The sequence below is a fragment of the Onychostoma macrolepis genome, chromosome 12, assembly GCF_012432095.1.
Source record: "Onychostoma macrolepis isolate SWU-2019 chromosome 12, ASM1243209v1, whole genome shotgun sequence".
Lineage (NCBI taxonomy): Eukaryota > Metazoa > Chordata > Actinopteri > Cypriniformes > Cyprinidae > Onychostoma > Onychostoma macrolepis.
Window position 1 is genome coordinate 24,904,117 of NC_081166.1, and position 22,477 is coordinate 24,926,593.

Below are 22,477 nucleotides of genomic sequence, written 5' to 3' on the forward strand. Positions count from 1 at the left end.
ATTCCTCATTCCTTCATTGACTCACACTGATGCTCAATGATGGCGGATAGCGCGAGTGAGAGCGACACGGACGGAGCCACCCCTCAGTGCTCCTCATCCTCTTCCTCCTCCATCCTTATCTCTTCGTTCCGTCTTGAGGAGTTGACGAACCGCCTGGCTTCTTTACAGCAAGAGAATAAAGTGCTGAAGATCGAGCTCGAGACGTTTAAACTGAAGTGTAAAGCTCTGCAGGAGGAGAATAGAGACTTGCGCAAAGCCAGTGTCACCATAGTGAGTCATTCACAAATGTTTTGACAATTAGTACTTATTTACCTGGATGCGCATGAAAGCTAACACTAATAATGAGTTCAAGCATTTCAGGTGTTATTAAACTTATTTACAGTAGCTGTTACGGTACATTTTAGGTTCACTGAAGCTAATGTGCTAATGATTAGCTTTTATTGTCTCAAATTTTCCCTTATGTCTTAATTAAAAATAATAATAATAATTTAACGCACTAAACAAGCACCTTTTAGTCCCCCTTGGTTGTGTTTCGAGTCTAAGAAACTGTCAGTGAAATATTAATCCTAGCATGAGCTAGCAGCACAATAAGAAGTTAATTTGGGATAAAATTAATTTACTCTGGTAATATCAGCCTCGCTTTGATACAGTATAACGTTACTTACTTAATTGAGTAAACTAAATCAGTATCTTGTTTAAAATTCAAGATTCATGAAAACGTGGTCAACGTAACTTAAGTACAGTAGCATGTGCCAATGGGAGCACGATCGTTATAACTCCTATAATATATTAACACACAATATTGACTAGCTTTGGTTAGTTAGTGATTATTCTGCGGGTTCGTTATGAGTCATCTGGCCTCTTAGCAGCTAGTTTGATGTGATAGTATATTATAGTGTAACCTGTAAAAAAAATGTTAAATTAAATATTACAATTTTTTTTTTCAGTTTATTGAACTTTTAGTCAAAACATTTATAAAAAAGTTTCATAGGTGTTTAATATTTTGTATCATATCTGATATATCAGCATTTTATGCCTCATATAATATGAATGTGGAGCTTTAGGAAGAAAACAATGCTGTAATTTTATTCAGAGGCCCAAACTAAGCAAAAATATTCAATTTGGTGATATTGCTTTTATTTTTATGGACAAAAAGTAAGATGAAATTCTGATACCTTGTAATTTAGACCATTAAGATGTTTATAACAGTACAGCAGACTACTAACATAAAATGCATAAATGTCATTTGTCAATCTATATCTTCAAATAAGGTCTTATTAAGATGATATTTAAATGCTTAATTTTAAAACTTACATTGCACTCCAATGCAATGATGATTGAGAGATGAGTGTGATGTGTCATTTTAACCTGATTTATCTAATAAGGATGTCTGGATAGTAACATCTGGGTTGTTAGTAAATGTTTGTCTTGAAATATATGAAAGTTATTCTTACATTTATTGTATAAAATTATTAAAAACTTTACAGCAAAATACTTTTAATAGATTGAGAGCAGAAGGGATGATCGTTGAAGTTTTGTTCATGTTGATAATTTAGAGCCTTAGAAATTCATGTATCAAATATGATACTATACTGTAGGGTTAAACAAATCTAGCTTAATGCAAATCATCACATCTGAATGATGGGATTGATTTATGTGAGCATGAAATAACGATGACGTACTGGTGCTTCAGTACTGTAAAGCACTGTTGTTTTGGTTGCTAGTTAATATTGGATGATCATCTGACAGTTGTTCTTGTGTGTTGTCAGAATGTGTTTATGTGTACACTCAAAAGTGAGAAAGCAGCTGGTTCCTGGCTTGATAATTGTATCATTGTTTTCTGCATAGAGTTCTTCTTCATCAAGCACTTCTTATTCTCTCAGGGTCTGCAGATGGCTTCTTAATAGCACCTATATGTAGAAATAACATCTTTTCTGTTAGACTTTCAGTTCCTTATATGTCATGCACATTGGTTTTAGAGTGCGTTGCAGATTGGTCTCTATACAAGCTAGATGAACTTGGCTTGTCTGTATATCCTCGTTCATGATGTTTTGCTGCCTCCAACAATTCTTTAAATTGTCGCAGCTGCATTTAGAAACAAATGTCATGCTTGTAGGGCTTTAGTTCAGCATTAAATAGTAGTAAGCTTTATATGCTTAAGCAGTCAAATGCAGTCAAACTGATTTTGTACTGGTTGTGAAATATCTACACGGTGTCACTTTATGATTCACCCAGTTGCAGTACAATATGACACTATGAACTCTTCTGTCACATAGTCACATGCTTTTCTGGTAAAAGTTCTTGTGCAAAAATGTGCATCCTTGTCTACACATCGCACAATGCCATACACAAGGTACAGTGAAATTTAGAGTGGCAACTCTCAGAGAGCAAGAAATATCCAAAAATACAGTATGAGAAAAAAAACCCCGAAATGATCACCATTCACCACAGCAGGAATAGTTCACTCAAAAAGGAGAATTTGCTGAAAATGTACTCACCCGCAGGCCATCCAAAATATACATGAGTTTCTTTCTTCATCAGATTTGGAGGAATTTAGCATTACTTGCATCACTTGCCCTGCAGTGAATGGGTGCCGTCAGCCAAACAGCTGATAAAAACATCACAATAATCCAAAAGTAATCCACACGACTCCAGTCCATCAATTAATATCTTAAGAAACAAATGCATCATTGAGGTGTTTTAACTTTAAACCATACATTACGATTATATACGCATACAAGTGATGAAATGCGTTTGTTGCTCAGAGTCAACAATATAGGGTTAATGAAACACAACTATTACCTGCTACTGATATATTTTCAGCAGATGTAGACTAACATTGTTCTTCTTTCTAATCTTTTTTTTTTTTTTTTTAGCAAGCGAGAGCAGAACAAGAAGAAGAGTTCATCAGTAACACCCTTTTCAAGAAGATTCAGGCCCTGCAGAAAGAGAAAGAAACACTAGCGGTCAACTATGAGAAGGAAGAGGAGTTCCTCACCAATGAGCTCTCGAGAAAACTTATGCAAGTAAGTGCTCAACTGTTATCCGGGATGTGAATTGGATTTGTTCTCTTTGGTCTGCACTAAAGGATGTGTGCTAACATAGTTTAAAGGGGTCATCGGATGTTGATATGATTCTTTAGGGTCTTAATGAAAAGTCTATAACATACTTTGGTTAAAGTTCTCAATGGTAGTGTAAAACACACCTTTTTTACCCTGTCAAAATCAGCTCTGTTTTCAGCAAGCTGTTTTTTTAGTCCATGTCGCTTTAAATGCTAATGAGCTCTGCTGACCCTGCCCCTCTATTCCGTGGGGTGACAAACTTCAGTCTGAAAAGGGCGGGTCTAAGGTAAGACGGCCTTGTCAATCAACAATCGTGGGAGGGGCCTGTGCAGAACTACGTCATTCTGACAGGAATCTTAGAACAGCCTGATTTGAGAAAGGGGATTTTAAAGAAACCACTGGGTGGATTTTTATCATTATAGGATGGATTGTGTACACACACTTCCAACACACATTTATGTTCAAACAGCTTGTAAAAGTGAATTTTGCATCCGATGACCCCCTTTAAGATTGACGCTTGTACCAGAGCATTGAGTGTTGCTCAAGAGCACATATTGAATAGCAAATGTAGAGCACATGGTACAGTAAAAGAAGATATTTCCACCTTTGTGTTCAAAGTTCTAGTGATAAGTCACTGAGGGGCAGTACAGGAAATGTTGTTGTTCAAGGTCTGCTCTGTAAGCAGCCTTGACCAAGTTTTCTGGGATCATTTAAACATACACACAACCTTGTTAAGAGCGATAGATTGCAGTTTCTAAACTCACCTTTCAAGGACAAAGCTTCCTCAAAAAGCCTCCCAGTTCCACCACACTGTTGAGGTTTATCTGACTTTGAGGCAGTGATTCATTCATATTAGGGGAACTGCTTTAGCAGTGCCGTCTTTAAGGAACTTCTTATAGCTTAAAGAGGCAGGGGAGTTCTGTTTGTTCTCGATTTCTTGTGGAACATGAGAGAAAGAGCCAGAGATGGAGTAGGGAAGAGAGAGCTTCAGAGAAGCATATGGTCACCTGTGGTTTTTCGTATTTCCTCTCAGTTGGGAAAATGTTGAGTCATGGGTTGCAGTTTGTTGGAAATGCAGCTGTAAGCACTCAGACTCAACAAATCCCAGCTATAACCGGAAATCGTAAAACGGTTTAATTAAAAAAAAGAAAAGAAAATTACTGGAACCAAATGATTTTCATGATATCTGCTCCAATCTTCAGTATCACATGATCCCTCAGAAATCATTCTGATATGCTGATTTGGAGCTCAAGAAACATTTGTTATTATTATCAATGTTGTAAAGAGCTGATAATACACTATGTAGAAAAAAATACTATGGCTGTGTTCGAAATTGCCCCATATACCCTTAAATAGGGCACTATTGGAGAGGACAACCATTCATAGTAGTGGACGTTATCGAGTGCGCTCATTCAATCCCATAATGCACCACAATAACAACTGATGTTCACTCAGTGGCTAGAGAATAGCCATAATGCACTGTGAGGGTCGTGCCGAATAAATTCCCGCGTATCACCAGATGGCGGCGCCTGCAGCTGAATCATCCATCCATTTTCCAAACTGCTGGTCCAATGTGGGTTCCCATGAAGAGTTCAGTATAAATCTTTTCATTACTACTGGAGCTGTGAGTTTGCTGGGTTTTGCAATGATTTTAAAACAGCAAGCGCAAACTATGCAAAAACAGCCTCTTTTCTGGCGGAAATTCTTCAAATATGTGGCTTGAGCAGCTTCAGTCTGGCACACAATATTTTCATAGTTGTATCAATTTGAAATCCATTTTCTCCATTTCTTACTCAGTTACAACACGAGAAAGCCGAACTGGAGCAACACTTAGAACAGGAGCAGGAGTTTCAAATCAACAAACTGATGAAGAAGATCAAAAAGCTGGAGAACGACACGATCTCCAAACAACTCACCTTAGAACAGGTAACTCCTTCAAACCTCGTGCAGTGAGATGAAAAAAAAATCTTTGCATATATTTGAACTCTTTTGTGTTCTTTTAGCTTAGACGTGAAAAGATTGACTTGGAAAACACCTTAGAGCAAGAACAAGAAGCTCTTGTGAATCGGCTGTGGAAACGCATGGACAAACTGGAAGCAGAAAAAAGGCCAGTGCAGTTCTGTTGTCTGTAGCGGCTCACTTCTCAAATATAAACACTGCCTTGTAACTGAGAAAGTAGTGATGCCTCTTTGAATATTTAAAGTGCCCTACATGTGCTGAGCACCTGCTTATGTGTTTTATAGGTCAGCTATATCTGTATGCTTGCTTTCCTGATGAAAGACATTTACAGATCTGTTTTGTTCCAACCCTGCAGGATTCTTCAGGAGAAGCTTGACCAGCCTGTCTCTGCTCCGCCGTCCCCCAGAGACATCTCCATGGAGATCGACTCACCTGAGAATATGATGCGATACATCCGATCCCTCAAGAGTGAGGTGGAGCGGCTGAAGAAGAACCTCCGCACTGCAGAGCTACAGCGTAAGTACTGGACTACATTCCATTTACTCTTGATCCTTTAACAATATAAAATAAAAACTTGCCCTATTTATTTCGACAACCAGTGTAGCACTCATTCATCATATCTATTCTTTCACGAATATTCTGCAAAGAAAACTTTTGTCTGTCATTTCTTATCCAAATGTAATAACTTGTGCTGCCCCTGAAACAACTTTCCTTTTCATCTGATGATCAAAATATAGCTAGGTGTTTTTTTTTAATGGTATAAAATTTTATGACCACTAGATGGCAGTACATACACTGACAAGAACAACAACAACTGGGCTTTTGTGATGCCATATGGTGTCCACTTTATTTTTATAGTTCATATAATCTTAGTCTTCTCTGCAACAGTCCAGGCATCATTACATCACCAAAGTGGTGTTTCATTGAATCAGTGTTATTTAGTGTGGACTTGTGAAGAGGTGAAGGTGTCATAAGTTATGTTGATATGCTATCACAAAACATTTTCTCTGTTTCATCAAAACCTCGTCGGTTTATTATAGTTAACTAAAACAAACAATGAACATAAATATAAACAAGTGGTTTTTTATATATACATTTTAATTTGTATATGTGTATATGTTTTATTTATATATATATATATATATATATACACACACACACACACACACACACACACACACACATCAAATTAAACCAAATGATAAATCCTCCTAGCTGATAATATATATGCGTGTGTGTGTATAATATTTATTTATTTATTTCAGCAAGCAGGATTTATTTTCATTTAGTTTAATTTGATGTACTATAATATCTAAAGCGGAAATAAAAAATTACAAAAACTATGTAGCGATTAATAAAAGAAAAAAAAACAAATAAATAAATATGACAAACACAAAATTACTAAAACCTAAATTAAAATAAAAATGTAAAATATAAAAATAAAACCTCATTTAGAATATTAATAAAAACTATAATAGTTTTCCGTGATACTAAAATAATGCTGTTTAGATTTTTGTAACAGCACATGTTCTGATGCGGCAAGTGATATTTCCATCAACTGGTCCAAAACTTTCTGACAATCACATGCTTTTTATTATGTTGACCTCATTTGGTCTCATGGTTGTGCATATGAACAAATGCACTGTTACCGTATGACTTCACCATAAAGTTAAGCTCTGCTCATTGCAGTGTGTGTGTGTGTGTACAGATACAGAGAAGAGGGCTCAGTACATAGAGGAAGAGCGCCACATGCGGGAGGAGAACATCCGGCTGCAGAGGAAGCTCCAGAGGGAGGTGGAGCGCAGGGAGGCGCTGTGCCGGCAGCTCTCTGAGAGCGAGTCCAGCTTGGAGATGGACGATGAGAGGTACTCCCCCAAAACACTGCACATTTTGTAAGTCGCCTAATCAATCACACCTAATTTAACTCATTAGTAGAGACTCCAAGACCTGACATGAGTGTGTCAAAGGAAACATGCAAAATGTGCAGTGTTGCATGGGCTTCAGGAATGTGACTGAGAACCACTAGCCTATGATAATATCATAAGTGCTGTTTGGAAACTGACATTATGGAGTATGTCACTCAACAACAAAAAATGCATGATGTAGCTTAGTAGAATGTATTTATTCGCAAAGACAATTTTAGTTTCATATTTTAAGTATAATTAAAAAAAAAAAAAGTCTTATTTCCGTATTCAAAGTGTTATTTTTTTAAAACATTAATCTGGTATTTATGCAATTCTATTTGCAGTGTAAATATAACTAAATGTTTTTTTAGGTGCAGCTTCTGTGTAACTAGTACGTTGCAAAAAAGCATTTTGTTGATACTGATTTCATTTCGTTGGCAACAGCCAGAGCTGGGTAGATTACTTACAAATTGTAATCTGTTACTGATTCCAAATTACATAACACAAATTGTTGTTAGTATCATAATCCATTACATTACACATTTTAGGTAATATAATCAGACTACTCTTACTTTTGACCTAACTCGTTTATCACATTGATTTAAATAGGATAATCTTGTTCCATATTAACATGAAAATACAAAGAGTAAGAAAACATATTCCATTTGTTATTATTAACAACATGAAGTGCATTTAAAATTACATTACGTCAAGGTTTCCCAAACTGGGCTTTGTGTAGGAACTGCAGGGGTTTTCATGAAAAGCTAATAATTGATTAAATCATAAAAAGGTTAAATTAAAATAAATAATTTTAAAATCAATCAAAATAAAAAACTTACTATGAAAATGAACTATTTTATTTGTTTACGTGCATGTCATGTGACCAAAATCAATGAACATGCAAATGTAATACTTTTAATTTATTTTGGAATATCAGTTGTACTTCATGTAAATATATTAGGCGAAAGATAATCAGATGACAAAAATTTTGTAAATATGTGGATTTTAATGTGTTAGACAAAAGCCTTCCCAAGACAGAAATACATGGTTAACCTACAGAGTTGGGTGAGTCAATAAATAACATATAATTTATTGCTATTGCATAAATAATATGTAATCCATAAAATTATAACTGTAGTCTGATTACAGGTATTTTAAAATGTAATTTAATCTAATTACAAGTACTTAATTTTTGGAATGTGATTACGTAATCAAGATTACATGTTCAGATTACAGCTCTGGAAACAGCCTAAAGTGTCTTATTATTCAGATTGAATTTAATGATTAAATGTAGTAATTTGACAAAAGATGCATACATCTAATAAGGTTACAAAAATGCCCTGGTAATCATTTGGCAAATAATGTTCTGTAATGAAGTTTCTCACACAACTGTGAACTGAAACAGTATGAAAAATGTGCAAAGCTTTGGGAATGAACTGGCCACAACAGGCCTAACCAGTCAATGTACCAGCACAAAAACACACTCGACAAAGTATAGTATCATTTTAATTTTGGATAAAATCCCAGAACATTTTGCCTGTGTAACTCCTACTGCTTCAATTAGATGCTCTATTCTAACCTCCATCTATTGTTATGCAGGTACTTCAATGAGATGTCCGCTCAAGGCCTACGTCCCCGTACCGTATCCAGCCCCATTCCCTACAGCCCCTCCCCGTCCTCCAGCAGACCCATCTCACCAGGTACACCAGGTTTACTTGCTAAAATATTTTATGTACATTTCCTCATTCACTTGATCATTTTATTTGCTATTGAAAATTGCTTTAGTGTATGGGCCACAGTTTCTATTGTAATAGTAAATTTAGTAAAAACTTTATAAACTGATTCCGAGTCAGGAGTAGGTCTGGGCAACATTCCTTGGCAGAGCAGAACACTCAAATTAATTTAAGCACTCAACACAATAAATCCCCAAGCACATAGTACTATAGAAGACTTAGAAGATTCCTTTAGAAGCGGAAAGCCCGTCTAGGCAGGTTTTTTTACATTATGTGTGCGCCGATGATTAAACAAGCATTTGGCTTAATAATAGGCAGCTACAACAAAAATCTAATTTTGTCTGAAATCTAAGTATTTATCCTTCAATTAAAATGCCTATCTAAGATAGCAGGAAGATTTTTAGGGAAAATACTATAAATATTTTATTAAAGTATTTGTTCACTCCAAATTGGAAATGCAGTCATCATTTACTCCTGTCGTTCTAAACCCGTGGAACGTCTTTGAGACAGAAAAGATGAATTCTGAAATCATATCCTGGCTGCACTTTTCAACATAATGAAAGTGAAAGAGGACTGGATCTGCGAAGCTCCAAAGTTACAAAAAGCATCAATAAAAGTATCATAAAAGGGCTTCGTATGACTCTTGTTTTATTATATTACTAGTCTACTGAAGTTGTTTGATAAATGTTGGTCAATTCTTCTTACAAGGCTATGTTGTTATTCATATATGGAATGTATATTCATTTGATATCTATGAATTTTCTTTTAGAGCAGATCTTTTCAATAGATTAATTAAAATAGCAAAACTGGTCTAAATGATTTATTCACTAATGTTAATATTTAGTTAACTCACTGATTTGACACAAAGGAGATGAATGACTTGAACTTCTATTCTCACGAAACTCCCTATTGATTGTTGTTGAATGAGAAATGGCAATCGGTATATTAATGCTGCATGTAATGCACCTCAAGGAATTTGCTGAAGCCTCGCTGACCTTCTACGCATGCTCTGTTCTGCAGGGTTGTCATATGCGAGTCACACAGTGGGCTTCACCCCGCCAACTACACTGACCAGAGCAGGCATGTCCTACTACAACACACCCGGCCTGCATGTCCACGTAGGAGCCTCTCACGGCATTGCGGTGAGTTCCTTCTGCACCATCATCACTGTCTGCTGTCTCTCTCTCTCTCTCTCTGTGTACATTCACACAAAGCATTAACATAAAAACTAACATCACACTAAGAAAAATTAGCAGTTAAATGTTTTAATTTGAACAAACAGCTGTTTATGTATCTAAGACAGATCGATCTGGTACTTTTAACAGTATTCTTATCGGTACTCTTTATTATACTGTTTATATATAACTGACCGTTACAATAACACAAAGATACAAATTAAATAAACAGTGCTTAAATTTTTTAGAAATCTATTAATAAAACTTTATTCAGATTAAGAGCTGTGAGTGATTTTCGCTTTGCATTTTGTTGTTTGATTAACATTGATGTCCCAATCTTGGTTATGAAAGGTTCATATTTTAGTTTTGGGAGTCCCCAACAACAGGTTGACATGCATATAACATATTACATTTCCAAAGTAACCTTCCCAACACTGAGCATAATAGCATTTAAAAACATTTAAAAAATGTAGCTGCCAGAACTCAGTGAGGACATTATCAATGGAAAAACATAGTGGTTCTAGACATCACATTTGTCATATCCCATGACAGATTATAGATTATTTTTCTCCCCCCACAGAGACCCTCCCCAAGGAGAAGCAACAGTCCAGACAAATTCAAGCGGCCTACACCCCCTCCTTCCCCTAACACGCAGGGTGGTGTCCACCCCCCGCCTCCCCCTCCGCCCACCTTGCAGCCATAGATCAGTGAGCCATCACAGGGACTCGAAACAGAGCTGCTTCACTGTAACATCTCTCAAGCCAAAGGCTTAACAATCCTCAATGTCGTCTTCATCTCGCACTGAAACCATTAATCTGTGTTGTGTTCATAGTTCTGTGTTTGGAAGCGTTGATTGCGTCCACTTAAGATGGTGTGTGAGGTGCAGGCATTCCCAGCTCAGAGGGAATAAACACCTCTTCAGTGTATAGCACTGTTTTAGCAAGCACTTATTGCTTTGGCATCAGTGTGTGTCAAGCGATCTACGCCTTTAGCAACCATTGCTTGGTTGTAGATGGATAAAAAATACTACTTAGGAAATGATGTGGTCATATTTTTCGTAGTTGAATATTTTTGCAGTGTTCAGACACTTTAAAAGTGTCAACCAGAGTGGACCAGCAGGACATTGCAGAAAGCCACAGGGGTGCTCCTGTACTCCAAATGGAATCGTGGTCAAAGCAGCTAATGGCCTTTTAAGGATTAAACTGCGGCCCAATATCACTTTTTGAATTCTTGGTTAATAATTCACAAGCAAGTGTCTCAGAAAGTGAGAAAAAAGAGTCAGCCTGCATATGCAGCAGTATGCTTTTGGTTGTTTCCTTATAATCACATTTTGAAAGCAAGACAGCAAAATGCTTTGCATTAGTAATAAAGTCTCCCAAAGAAGTCATATTTCATCTTAAAATCACAGTGGTGGGGGGGGGGATATAAATATGTTTTGAATAATGAAAATTAGGCCTTTTGTAGGACCAATTCCTATTATTATAATGCAATTTAAAAAAATCTGATTTGGAATGTGCTCAACTGTCTAGAGCTAAAATATTAACATTTATTTAGAAATATATTTGGATTTCAGAGCAACAAATTTTTCTTACACTGTGGCTTTATTTTAATGATGAGCACACTTTCCTTACAAATTATATCATTGTATTGGGGAACAAAAAAAACAGGTAATTTTGGAGTGAAATGTCACCCTAGTAAGTGACTTTTTTTTTTGCAGCGTTCACATGAGAACACTCTGCGGTAGATGACTTAGTGTTTTGTGGCTGCTGCAGATGCAATGCTTTGTTGGCATCCGCAAGACTTTAATCCTCCTGGTGGGTTCTAAAAGCTTTTCTTATATTTCAGCCAGACACTTAAAACATTAAACGACGTGCATTAGAAAAGACTAGTGTGTGTATGCATAGAGCGTTGGTCTCGTTTCTTATTACAAACACACCTGCAGCTCTTTTCTGCTAAACAGTGTCTGGAACCACTGTGATTTTTTTTTTTTTCTTCTTTTTTTTTTTTCTTCTTCTTCAGAATATGCTGAGTTATAAAAATTATTTTGAACAATTGTGTGAGGAAGTGAGTTAAAGCGCGTGTAAATAGACTTTTGTATGATTTGCAAAAAAGAAAAAAAAAATGCTTATGGGGGTCCCTTTGAGAAGCGTTTCCTCCACTAGTTTGTGTTTGTGAGTCTTAGACTCCTGTCATTGGTGAGCTTTTTAGGATTATGTCAGAGTTGCCGAATAAATCGCAAATTGAGATGCAGCTGAACACAAGGAAGCGCTTCTTATTTACTGTGAATAGCTATCATTTCATGCAGATTAAAGTAAACCAGTTATTCATTTCCTGGTACTAACCAGCTGGACGCTAGGCCGTGTTGTTGAACAATATCTCACAAAAACATCACTGTGTTTTGCTGCAGCACGACATCAGTGCTTTTCATATTTACAACAGGGTGTGAATGTATTTTCTTTTCATTTTTTATTCTTTACCATGTATTCTCTGAGAGCACAATTCATTCGATTTGAGCAAAAGAACCAGGAAGGGTTTTTTTTTTTTTTTTTTTTTTTTTTTTATTATTTACCTTTTTACTGTTGTCATTGTAACTATTCGTGTCTTTGTATAGAAAAAGAATACTTTTGTATTGCGATTCTGTCTCAACCGGTTTCAGTTTCACCAGAGCTACTTTTTGTCTTTTCCGGATCCACCCAGCTTTTGTTTTTAAGACTGTTGACAAATGAATGTAATGTTTGCTCATTTTACTGCTATCATTAACAGATGGGACACCTTTGAGCCTTAACTCACTGGCATCGTGTTAGCTTTTCCCCACATCAGACTATTAAAGCCTTAATATGCACATTTTGGTCTATTTCAAACAGGTGCAAGTTGTGCGTTGCGTCGTTTGTAAAGCAAGAACATGCTATATTATGTAATGGTTATTAAAATGATGATGATCTCGAATTGGTGTAAAACTCATGACCATGCACTGTCTTTTCAAGTATTTCTTTGCTTTAAGAAGCTAAAGCACTTTTTAAGTCACTCTGGATAAAAGCATCTGCTAAATGCCTTAAATATAAATGCTTTGACCTGATTGAATTGCATTGCAAATGTACCGTCTCTTCACTGTGTCAGTTGTCAACAGATGATATTGTTACATCAACTTCAATCTCACTATTTTTCCCATGTTGCAAAGTAAAGGTTTCAACATAATTCACATAACATTTTCAAGACGTTGTGTATTCTTAAAGGTATTTGAGATATTTTGTGGGAGTACAGTGCGGAAACCTTTTTTGGCAGCTTTTGGTCTAGTGATATTTTATTTTCTTCTTCCCACGATCTTTGTAGTGCTTTCCTGTTTAAACATGCAACATGAGTGTCTGTCCCATTGGCAGATTCTCAAGGGCCTGCTTTCATGAGGATGAATGGTTTCAAATGTGCATTTTAAAGTTTGTGTGTGATCAGAAAACGGAGAGTAAAGAGTAAAACTACATGAGAATAGCTTGATCTCTGCGTGAGAGTACAGTTCACTCACACAACATCCTGTTGCTTTTCCATACAAGTGGTGATATTTGGCCACGGAGTTGATATTTACCTTTTATTAAGGCATTTTTTTTTTTTGTAACCATATAAAAATACTTGTAACTCTTGTCACTTATGCTTAAGTTTAATCAGTTAGTTGCCTAAGGTAATTGCAACTTTTTATCTCACAATTTTTGACTTTTTCTCAGAATTACAATAACAGAATTAAATATATAAACTTGTGATTCTGAGGGGGGAAATTATTCTGATTTCTCATGATTGTCTTTTTTCCACACAAAATTTAAAGTGGTTTTTTAAAGTCAAAATTGTGAGAAAAGGAAGTCTGAAGTGAGGAAAAAAAAAATAGCAATGTTGTGATTTTTATTTTACTTAGTTTTATTCCATGACAAACTTTCATAATTTTCGTTCCCGCATTCAATATGTAAAAGCGCTCCTGCACGAACATTCTCCAAAATATTATTTAATGTTCCATGGAAGAAAGAAAATCTTATGTTTGAAAGAAACTACATAATGGTGATTAATTCTTGGCAGACTTAATTTCAATTTCATTTAATGTTTTAATTTTTCAAAAAATTTTTATGGTGCAATAACAAACATCCTAAATTCACTTAAAAAATGTAGACTATCGTCCCTTTAAGATGTGAAAGCGAGCAGATGATCCCGGTAGCACGTGTCACTGCTGTATTGTCATCAACCGGTTTGGACTGGAACTGCAGCGCACAGTCAAGGGCGGAGAGAGATGCACGTGGCATCTGTTTACAATGTAATTTACAGTAAAAAATAAATGAAAGAAAAGCAGTCCGATTAAGCAAATGACATAAACGCAGTTTTGTCCATGTCACAGAAAACTACCCAGCACGAAAACGACCCATCCCCTGCACATAGAGGATGCTAACGTTACCTTTAAATACAGATTAATGGCGTTTAAATGTTCAACAGTCACTAAAAGTCTTTTAAGTGTGGAGGGGAAAGGTAGATGTTGGGTGACACTGCAGGCAGGCTGTGTTCATTGTCATAAAAAAGGAAGTTAGAGGAGCATCGAAATGTGAAGCTGGACCAGCGAGAACAGCTTCAAACCGGTTTAAACGCCTGGCAACAAAAGCCGGAGCTCGTGCAGAACACACCGCACGATGATGAAGGACAGACCGGGATGTTTCAGCTCAACACATCCACAATCATTCATATAGATCACAGTGGTCATTTCACATTGTGACACAATGACAAGACATTTCAAATCATAACGCAGGATTGTCCAAAGGGCCAGTTCAACATCCTGAACTGAATTTACCACGGAAATCATCATTTCCCGGTCGGTGAGGTAAGAGTCAAAAGATTTTTATCTTAATGAGATGTTCATTTGTTTTTATGGAATATTCTGTGATATGCTAGATATTTTAGTTCACAAACATGTCTTTAGATGAAACACGTCTTTATGTTTCCTTAAATTTCTATTCATTTTTTCGTTGATAATAATCACAACGACAGTTTACATTTTTAAAGTTGTGTAATGCTAAAAAGAAAAAAAAACTATATATCTGCGGAATATATAAATGTAAAAAGTATTTGAGTAGGGTTCAGGAGCGCGCACGTTTGCAGTTGTGCGCTCTCCGCTATCGTGCGCGTCTCCGCGAAGAGCCATGCGCGCGTTCTTCACATCCTGCCCTAGTTGTTATGTAGAAATGCTGCATACTTTCTTCTAAGAATAAAATGCAGAGCATATTCTTACAAAATGAACAAAAGAGAAAAAAAATTGCGTGTTAGGCAGTGTTCCCCCCCATACAACTGAATGGAGACTGAGATTGCTGTGCACCAAAAAGGACATAAAACGAATGATAAAAATGGTCCATAGTGCAAAAAGTATGTAAAGAAATTAAATAACATAATTAAATTTTTTAGGCTGTTTCTTTAAATTTGTTTTTCACCACAGGAACCCAGTGTAAACATGAGTGCCCAGAACACAAAGCAAGCCCCGGACGGTGGATGGGGTTGGGCCATTGTGGTTGCCTCGTTCATGGGTCAGCTCCTGGCCTACGGTTCGCCTCAGTCAGTGGGGGTGCTTTACCCAGAATGGTTGAGCACCTTCCAGGACGGTAAAGGCATGACAGCGTGGGTCGGCTCTCTCGTGTCTGGGGTCGGACTCATTGCTAGTAAGTTTTCAACAGATTCATTATGCCTAATAAATCTACTCTTCATAAACATATGCTTTCCATTGCATCCCCCCCCCCCCCTTTCCTGGTAAATATACCATTTTAAACATTAAGCAAGAACACAATTGACCACAATGAATGTAATTAAACTTCAAACTACACTAAAACAAACAAACAAACAAAAAATGGTGTAGAAATTTCTCACTCAAAAATTGCTTGTAAAATTTCACAAAGAAATATATTAAATTAACCATGAGATTTTGAAGTAGAAAGACTAAAATAGTATTTTCTTGTAAAATGTACTTTTATTTCTTATTCCTCCATGTCATTTCTGTTATAAGACTTGACCTTGTTTTTCATTATGAAACTTGTTTACCATTATAAAATGAAGAGCAGTGTGTCAAATCAATAGGGGTACAATTGTGGCTAATGATTTTCTGTTTGTGTCAGTAGGCCATTTGATGCCATGTCCTGTGTTTTTCATAAGTCGATCAAAATCTGCTCTTGGTTATCTGTCTAGTTCTATGCCTCGGCTTACTGCTGATCATTTTAAGCAGCTGTTGATTTGAATTCTATTTCGAGCTTCCCATTGTCTAACAGGATGATGTATTCGTCCTTTCACACAGGTCCCATCTGCAGTGCCTGTGTTGTGAACTTCGGGGCCAGACCTGTGACCATCTTCAGTGGGGTCATGGTCTCCGGAGGACTTATGCTTAGCGCTTTTGCACCCAATGTTCAGTTTCTCATATTTTCCTATGGGATTGTTGTTGGTGAGCATCTCACATTTCCTCTTCAAAAGATTACCTTTTCTAAATTGGGTAATTGCGACCCCTGTGTGTAAATAGTGGCTGATGGACAATAATAGAATAACAAATTATACAGTAGATTGCTCAAATTATTAGAGATCGACTGATACTGTTTTTTTAAAAATAATACAATGCCAATTATTTGTTTATATAACCAATATGCATAATTGATATTTATTTAATGTTTTACGTTTTTGTTCAATTTCATCTTCATATCACAACAACAAAACATAGCATGTTTTTAATAACAACAAAAGCAGCAGTAACAATGATAATAACAAGGCAAAATAAATTCATACTCATCCTGTTAATCAGCATCAAGCTTGAACTACATATCAAGCATTTATGTAATAATTACAAAACTGAGTACGGAAAAATTAATTCGATTATCTGTCGATCTCTAAAAACGTAGTTTCACAATTCTGCTCAAAATTCACTAAACGTTAAAAGTTCTGCAAATTTATCAGCATATTAAAACCTATAACATAACTATAAATTTATTATTAACTTAATTTGTAGTTTAGCGGGGTATATTAGAATGAGTATAGTCTCCCTCCTAAATCTGTTTACCTTCATTATATTTGCTATATATGATTATACACTGTAAAAAGTGATACGTTGACAAAAAAATTGAGGAAACCCGTTGCCTTAAAATTTTTAAGTAAATGATAATTTAAAAAAATAAGTTACGTGAATTGTCAAGTTCACATAACTTTTTAAAAATATATATTATTTACTTAATTATTTTAAGGCAACGGGTTTCCTCAATTTTTTTAAGTTAAGTCAACTTATCACTTTTTACAGTGTAATAAATATTTTATGAGCAGATGAACCTTTTTGCTGACTTCTCTTTAACTTCATATACTTTTATTGTACAGGACTAGGCTGTGGACTTGTTTATGCTGCTACTGTAACCATCACATGCCAGTATTTTGACAAGAGACGCGGTCTTGCTCTTGGCATCATTACAACAGGTAAATATACAGTATGATTAGTCAAAAATTAAAAACTACCAGTCCAAAGTTTGGACATGCTGGGCTTAATTTATCATGTATTTATTTATGAATTTTATTGAATATGAGAAGGAAAAACAGGCAACATGTATGGAGCATATGTGAATTCCAATACTGTTTAAAAGCAAGTAAAAAAACAAACAAACAAACAAATAATAATAATAATAATAATAATAATAATGAGTTTAAGTTTTCATGACTAATTTGAAATGCAGATCTAAAAGCACGACTATAAATATATAGTTATTTATTTAAATGGATGCCATATTTAAGCCATATAGCCATATTAGGGCTGCATGATTTAAGGAAAGAATAGTGATTTTTCTGATAAAAAATTGTCATTGTGATTTATAATGTGATTGAAAATATATTGTTCATAATTTACTTGCTTGTAGGGCTGTACTATTTGGCCAAAATGTTTTGAATATATATCAACATGGCTGTAAAATGATGATGATGATAATAATAATAATAATAATTATTATTAATATCAAATATAAAAATGACTAAATAAAAACAAAATAAAATAATGATTAAAATGACCTTTAACTGCATATTATATGTTTATTAACAATTGTTTTATTTTACATTACAACTTTAAAATTTCAATACTAATATTTATTAATATTAGTAAGCGAATATTTATATTATATCCATTTCTTTATATAATATTTATATATTTATTAATTAATTATTAACAAATTTTTTAATTCCCAAACGTAAAACCATCAAACTTTTATTTTGACTACAGGGCGCTTAAAGCTTCTCTTTTGTTGACCGGCGCTTTTTATTACAAGTATGGGACAATAGTTGGAAGTTGGAGTATATAATGTTCCCAAATGCATGTTAAAGTGACCCAAACTTTGAGTAGATGCAGAGATGGAGTTTGTGTGGAACAACATTTACTCCAAACCGAGCCGCTCTGAGACACTGAAAACACTGGCATATAAAGAGCTGCTCACGTGTAACGACACAGTGCTGCGCTTCACTCTGAAACATGCACCCGTATATTTATTCAATAAAATAGCAGCCCTTGTGATTTAGAAATCACACTAAGCCATAGGACAATTTCGGTTTTATTTTGCTTAACATTGGTATTCCATAAAACTAAAACAATTCAATCCCAATATTGGTAATACTTAACCGTCTGATTTTTTTTTCAGGTACGAGTATTGGAGGTTTTCTCTACGCTACTGTGCAGAATGAGTTCATTGCACTCTTTGGACTTGACGGCTGTCTTTTGCTTATTGGCTGCTTTGCACTAAACATCATCGCCTGTGCTGGACTCATGAGACCGCTGCACCTGCCGGCCTACTACCTGAAACAGAGAGCGGCGCTGGCCGAGAAGGCCGAGGAGAAGGTTCTGAAAAGGCCCCTGTCGTGGAGGACCCAATCAAGAAAAATCAGTCCGTCAACGTCCTAATCACAGGGGAGACGAAAGAGCCTCCACCGTATGAGAAGAGCCTCGTGAGCTACACGGCGTTGGTGCGGCTCGTGAAGAAGAAGCAGAAGGAGTACTCTGAATACTTGCACTCGATGGCAGAGCTGCTTCAGAACAGGGTCTTCTCCGCCACGTGCGTGTCTTTGTTCGCGTATTGCTTGGGAGCATACACTCCTCTTCTCTTCCTGGAGGATTTGGCCCAGACCGAGGGTCTGATCAGCGGCATCAGCACCATTCCGCTGGTCTCCATCATGTCCATTGCTGCTGGAGGGGGGAAGCTGCTGCTGGGCGTCATGATGGACATCCGCTGGATGAACAGCATCTTTCTATACGCCTTTACTCTGCTGGGATCAGGGGTGGCTCTTCTCATAATCCCCGTCACCAAGAACTACGCTGGGCTGCAGGTCATCTCAGCGCTGCTGGGCTTTTTTTCTGGAAACTGGTCTGTCATACCCTACATGACCACTAAGGTTGTGGGAATGGATCGTCTGACTGAGGCTTATGGGATCTTGATGTTCTTTGGTGGATTTAGTATAATGCTCGGACCACCAGTCGCAGGTAATTTTTTGACCTGTTGCTGATTTCAGATCTGTTAGGTTAGGGCTCAGAAGCTATGCAAGCCTTTAAAATTCACTTCAGTAGTTTGCAAATTCGTTAGTACAGAATAGAGGCTGGCAAAATATATATATATAATTTAAAAGTCAGATTCTTTTCAAGGAATCAATTAATTTGAAGTGATGACATAAAACACAGGATGTTGAATTAGAATGAATTTATTTAGAAGACTTATACATAAATTAGACCTTTTTAGGACATAATGTGTTTTCCCCAGTGTTATTAGTTAACTAAAAATAAATTCATAAAAAAATGTAAAATAAATAAATAAAATAAATGAAAATATAAAAATAAAATCTAATTCAAAATATTAACGAAAACTACAATGGTATATAAATGATACTAAAATAACACTGATCCTTCCACTACACTCCATAAAATAAAAGGTAATTAATTAATTTAAAAAAATATATATATATATATATATATATATATATATATATATATTTTTTTTTTAATTTATTAATTTATTTATTGTATTAATTGACTACATTTTATTTAATATATTATATATGTAATACACACACACACACAGAAACAAATATCTATATACATATATATGTGTATATATATATATATATATATATATATATATATATATGTATGTGTGTGTATATATATATATATATATATATATATATATATATATATAGATAGATAGAAATTTGTCTGTGTGTGTGAGAGAGAGAGAAATTCTGGAGTAGCACAGGTATATTTGTAGCAATAGCCAACAATACATTGTATGGGTCAAAATATGGATTTTATGCCAAAAATCATTAGGATATTAAGTAAAGATCATGTTCCATGAAGATATTTTGTAAATTTCCTACCGTAAATATATAAAAACTTAATTGATGATTAGTAATATGCATTGACAAAAACTTCATTTGGACAACTTTAAAGGCGATTTTCTCAATATTTAGATTTTTTTGCACCCTCAGATTCCAGATTTTCAAATAGTTGTATCTCGGCCAAATATTGTCCGATCCTAACAAACCATACATCAATGGAAAGCTTATTTATCCAGATGATGCATAAATCTAAATTTCAAAATATTTACCCTTATGACTGGTTTTGTGGTCCAGGGTCACAAATGACAGGGTCTGTAGGCGGGTCAATGGTGTGGCTTTTTTTTTGTTTGTTTATTAGTTTATTAAAAATAAGTAAATAAATAAAAATCACCCCTTGAAGACCCTCTTGACTGTGTGTCAGAATCTTTTGAAATACTGGAGGTACACGTAAAATTTGTTGGAAATTGCATAACCGTTTTTATACTTTATAGGTTTTAAAAACTAGATTGTTAAAAGATTCTTTTCTTTACTTTCGAATTTGTCACTGACCCAGGTGACATTTCACACATGAACTGTAATGAAAAAATGAAATGTATTACTAAAAACTACACTCACAGCAATGAAAATTTAGTTTGAATTTCATTCCATTTAATTCTGAATTGAATTAGAAATAAAATGGCATTCTCAATTTATTCTTAATATGTAGACACAAGTGTACGGATACAGCGACAACCAGCACAACACAGTAGGTGACTCTAGCATTTGTTTTGTTGTGTCTCCAGGCTGGATTTACGACTGGATGCACTCCTACGACCTGGCGTTCTACTTCAGCGGGAGCTTCGTGCTGCTGGGAGGAGCTGGCCTTTTCCTCGCTGCCGTGTGCTGTAGGAACAACAACCAAGATGAAAGCAGCACGCCAGACACAGAATGCATTAACGACTATGACAAAGTGGCGACGGTTGCCTGAAGCACAACTACAAGATTAACTGCTATTCAGCAGATGAATTCCCACACTCTGTAATTAGCGTAATTTACACTGAACATGTCAGATCAGTGTTTTTACTCAGCACGTTACACTGAAGAACTCTGGCAAATGAATAAAGAACTGTCCTTAGGCTTGTTATTTGTGGCCTTGTTTTAGGAGGCTCCGGTTCTGCATACACAATTCCTAGGGTTCCTTTTAGATTAGTTTTGTTTACTGTACGGATGGTATTGGAATATATGGAGATGGTGGAGTCCTCAGTGCCATGTGTCATCAGTCTTAGAGAAACAATGTTTTCAAACGTCTCATGTTTTATGAGATGGCTGTATTGTTGTTGTTTTTTTTTGTATAGACGTGGAAGACTACACCACAACACTACACTGCAAATAAATGTCATTTTTGTAACGATTTCACAATCTGAGAAACGGTCTGCAGTATTTGGACGGGTGATGATGTCTTGTGTTGTACTTGTTGGTTTATTTATTGTATTTGATTTGTGTCTGTAAAAGCTGTTTGTAAGGTTCAGGCAGACAGCACTAGACTAATTGTGCTTTTATGTTTATGCCTTGTTTTCTATGCCTTGTTATGAAAAATGTTGGATTTTCCTTGTGATACAGACTGTAGTCTGTAGTTGATTTAAAACCACATGCTATAAAGCAATATGTATCTGTGAAATTGCTGTCAGGTTATTTTTATAGCAGTTTAGCTATCTTTTAATTTCTTTGTTTGTGTACTTCTTGAAATACCAGCTTATACTGTTTTACACATTTTGCTACAGACTGTGTACGTTTGTATTTGTACTGCTTTCTGTTTGTTTGACTTTTTCAACCGTGGCAAGACATTGTTACTTGAAATAAGTTTTTTATTATATTACTATTCAACAGTGAAAAGTGGAATGGAGGACTTTAAGACACGAGTCTGCACTCGTTCCATCACGGGAAAGTTTTTGGTTATGGCACCTTTTTGTGTAGTAGACCTTTGATCCTACCTATTATTTATGTCTCTTTTATTGTTTTATCTGCATTTGTATGATTTTTTTTATTATTATTAAAGTTTCACTGGCATAATGTTTATGTGTTGCTTATTTTGTAGCCAGTTCTCTTTTATGAAACACACTAGTCATGGTCTGTTGATGCAAAATGCAAAGCCAGAATTTACTGTAAAGATTTAAATACTGGGTTTCATTAGACTGCCATGATGTGAGGTGGCCTTGTGGTCTCCATGGATACAGTAACCATAGTGAGTGCAATCAGAGGTCTATTTATGCAGTCACCAGTGTTTGTTTACCTGCGGGTTTTGATAAAGGTTGTACAAGAGCACAATA

General features: G+C 35.6%; 2 protein-coding genes across 2 annotated transcripts; both read left to right on the top strand.

Moving 5' to 3' along the window:
* The first annotated feature begins 8 nt into the window (after positions 1-8).
* On the top strand, positions 9-13,037 carry ccdc6b (coiled-coil domain containing 6b). The gene is made up of 9 exons (XM_058793992.1): positions 9-270; positions 2,877-3,026; positions 4,860-4,988; positions 5,066-5,169; positions 5,377-5,537; positions 6,730-6,886; positions 8,525-8,625; positions 9,679-9,800; positions 10,414-13,037. Exons 1-9 carry the CDS (start codon positions 37-39, stop codon positions 10,534-10,536), a joined length of 1,281 nt encoding a protein of 426 aa, XP_058649975.1. The 5' UTR covers positions 9-36; the 3' UTR covers positions 10,537-13,037.
* Positions 13,038-13,863: 826 nt separating this feature from the next.
* On the top strand, positions 13,864-22,477 carry slc16a9b (solute carrier family 16 member 9b). The gene is given in 7 exon segments (XM_058793991.1): positions 13,864-14,676; positions 15,286-15,505; positions 16,132-16,275; positions 17,190-17,285; positions 18,488-18,685; positions 18,688-19,323; positions 20,954-22,477. Coding segments are annotated over 6 exon segments (1,464 nt in total). The 5' UTR covers positions 13,864-14,676; positions 15,286-15,300; the 3' UTR covers positions 21,139-22,477.

Excerpts from the sequence above, each read along its gene's own strand:
- ccdc6b (XM_058793992.1), top strand. The coding sequence starts at position 37 with ATGATGGCGGATAGCGCGAGTGAGAGCGACACGGACGGAGCCACCCCT. Across the intron at positions 4,989-5,065 it reads AACAACTCACCTTAGAACAG|CTTAGACGTGAAAAGATTGA; the intron begins GTAACTCCTTCA and ends GTGTTCTTTTAG. Across the intron at positions 8,626-9,678 it reads CAGCAGACCCATCTCACCAG|GGTTGTCATATGCGAGTCAC; the intron begins GTACACCAGGTT and ends TCTGTTCTGCAG.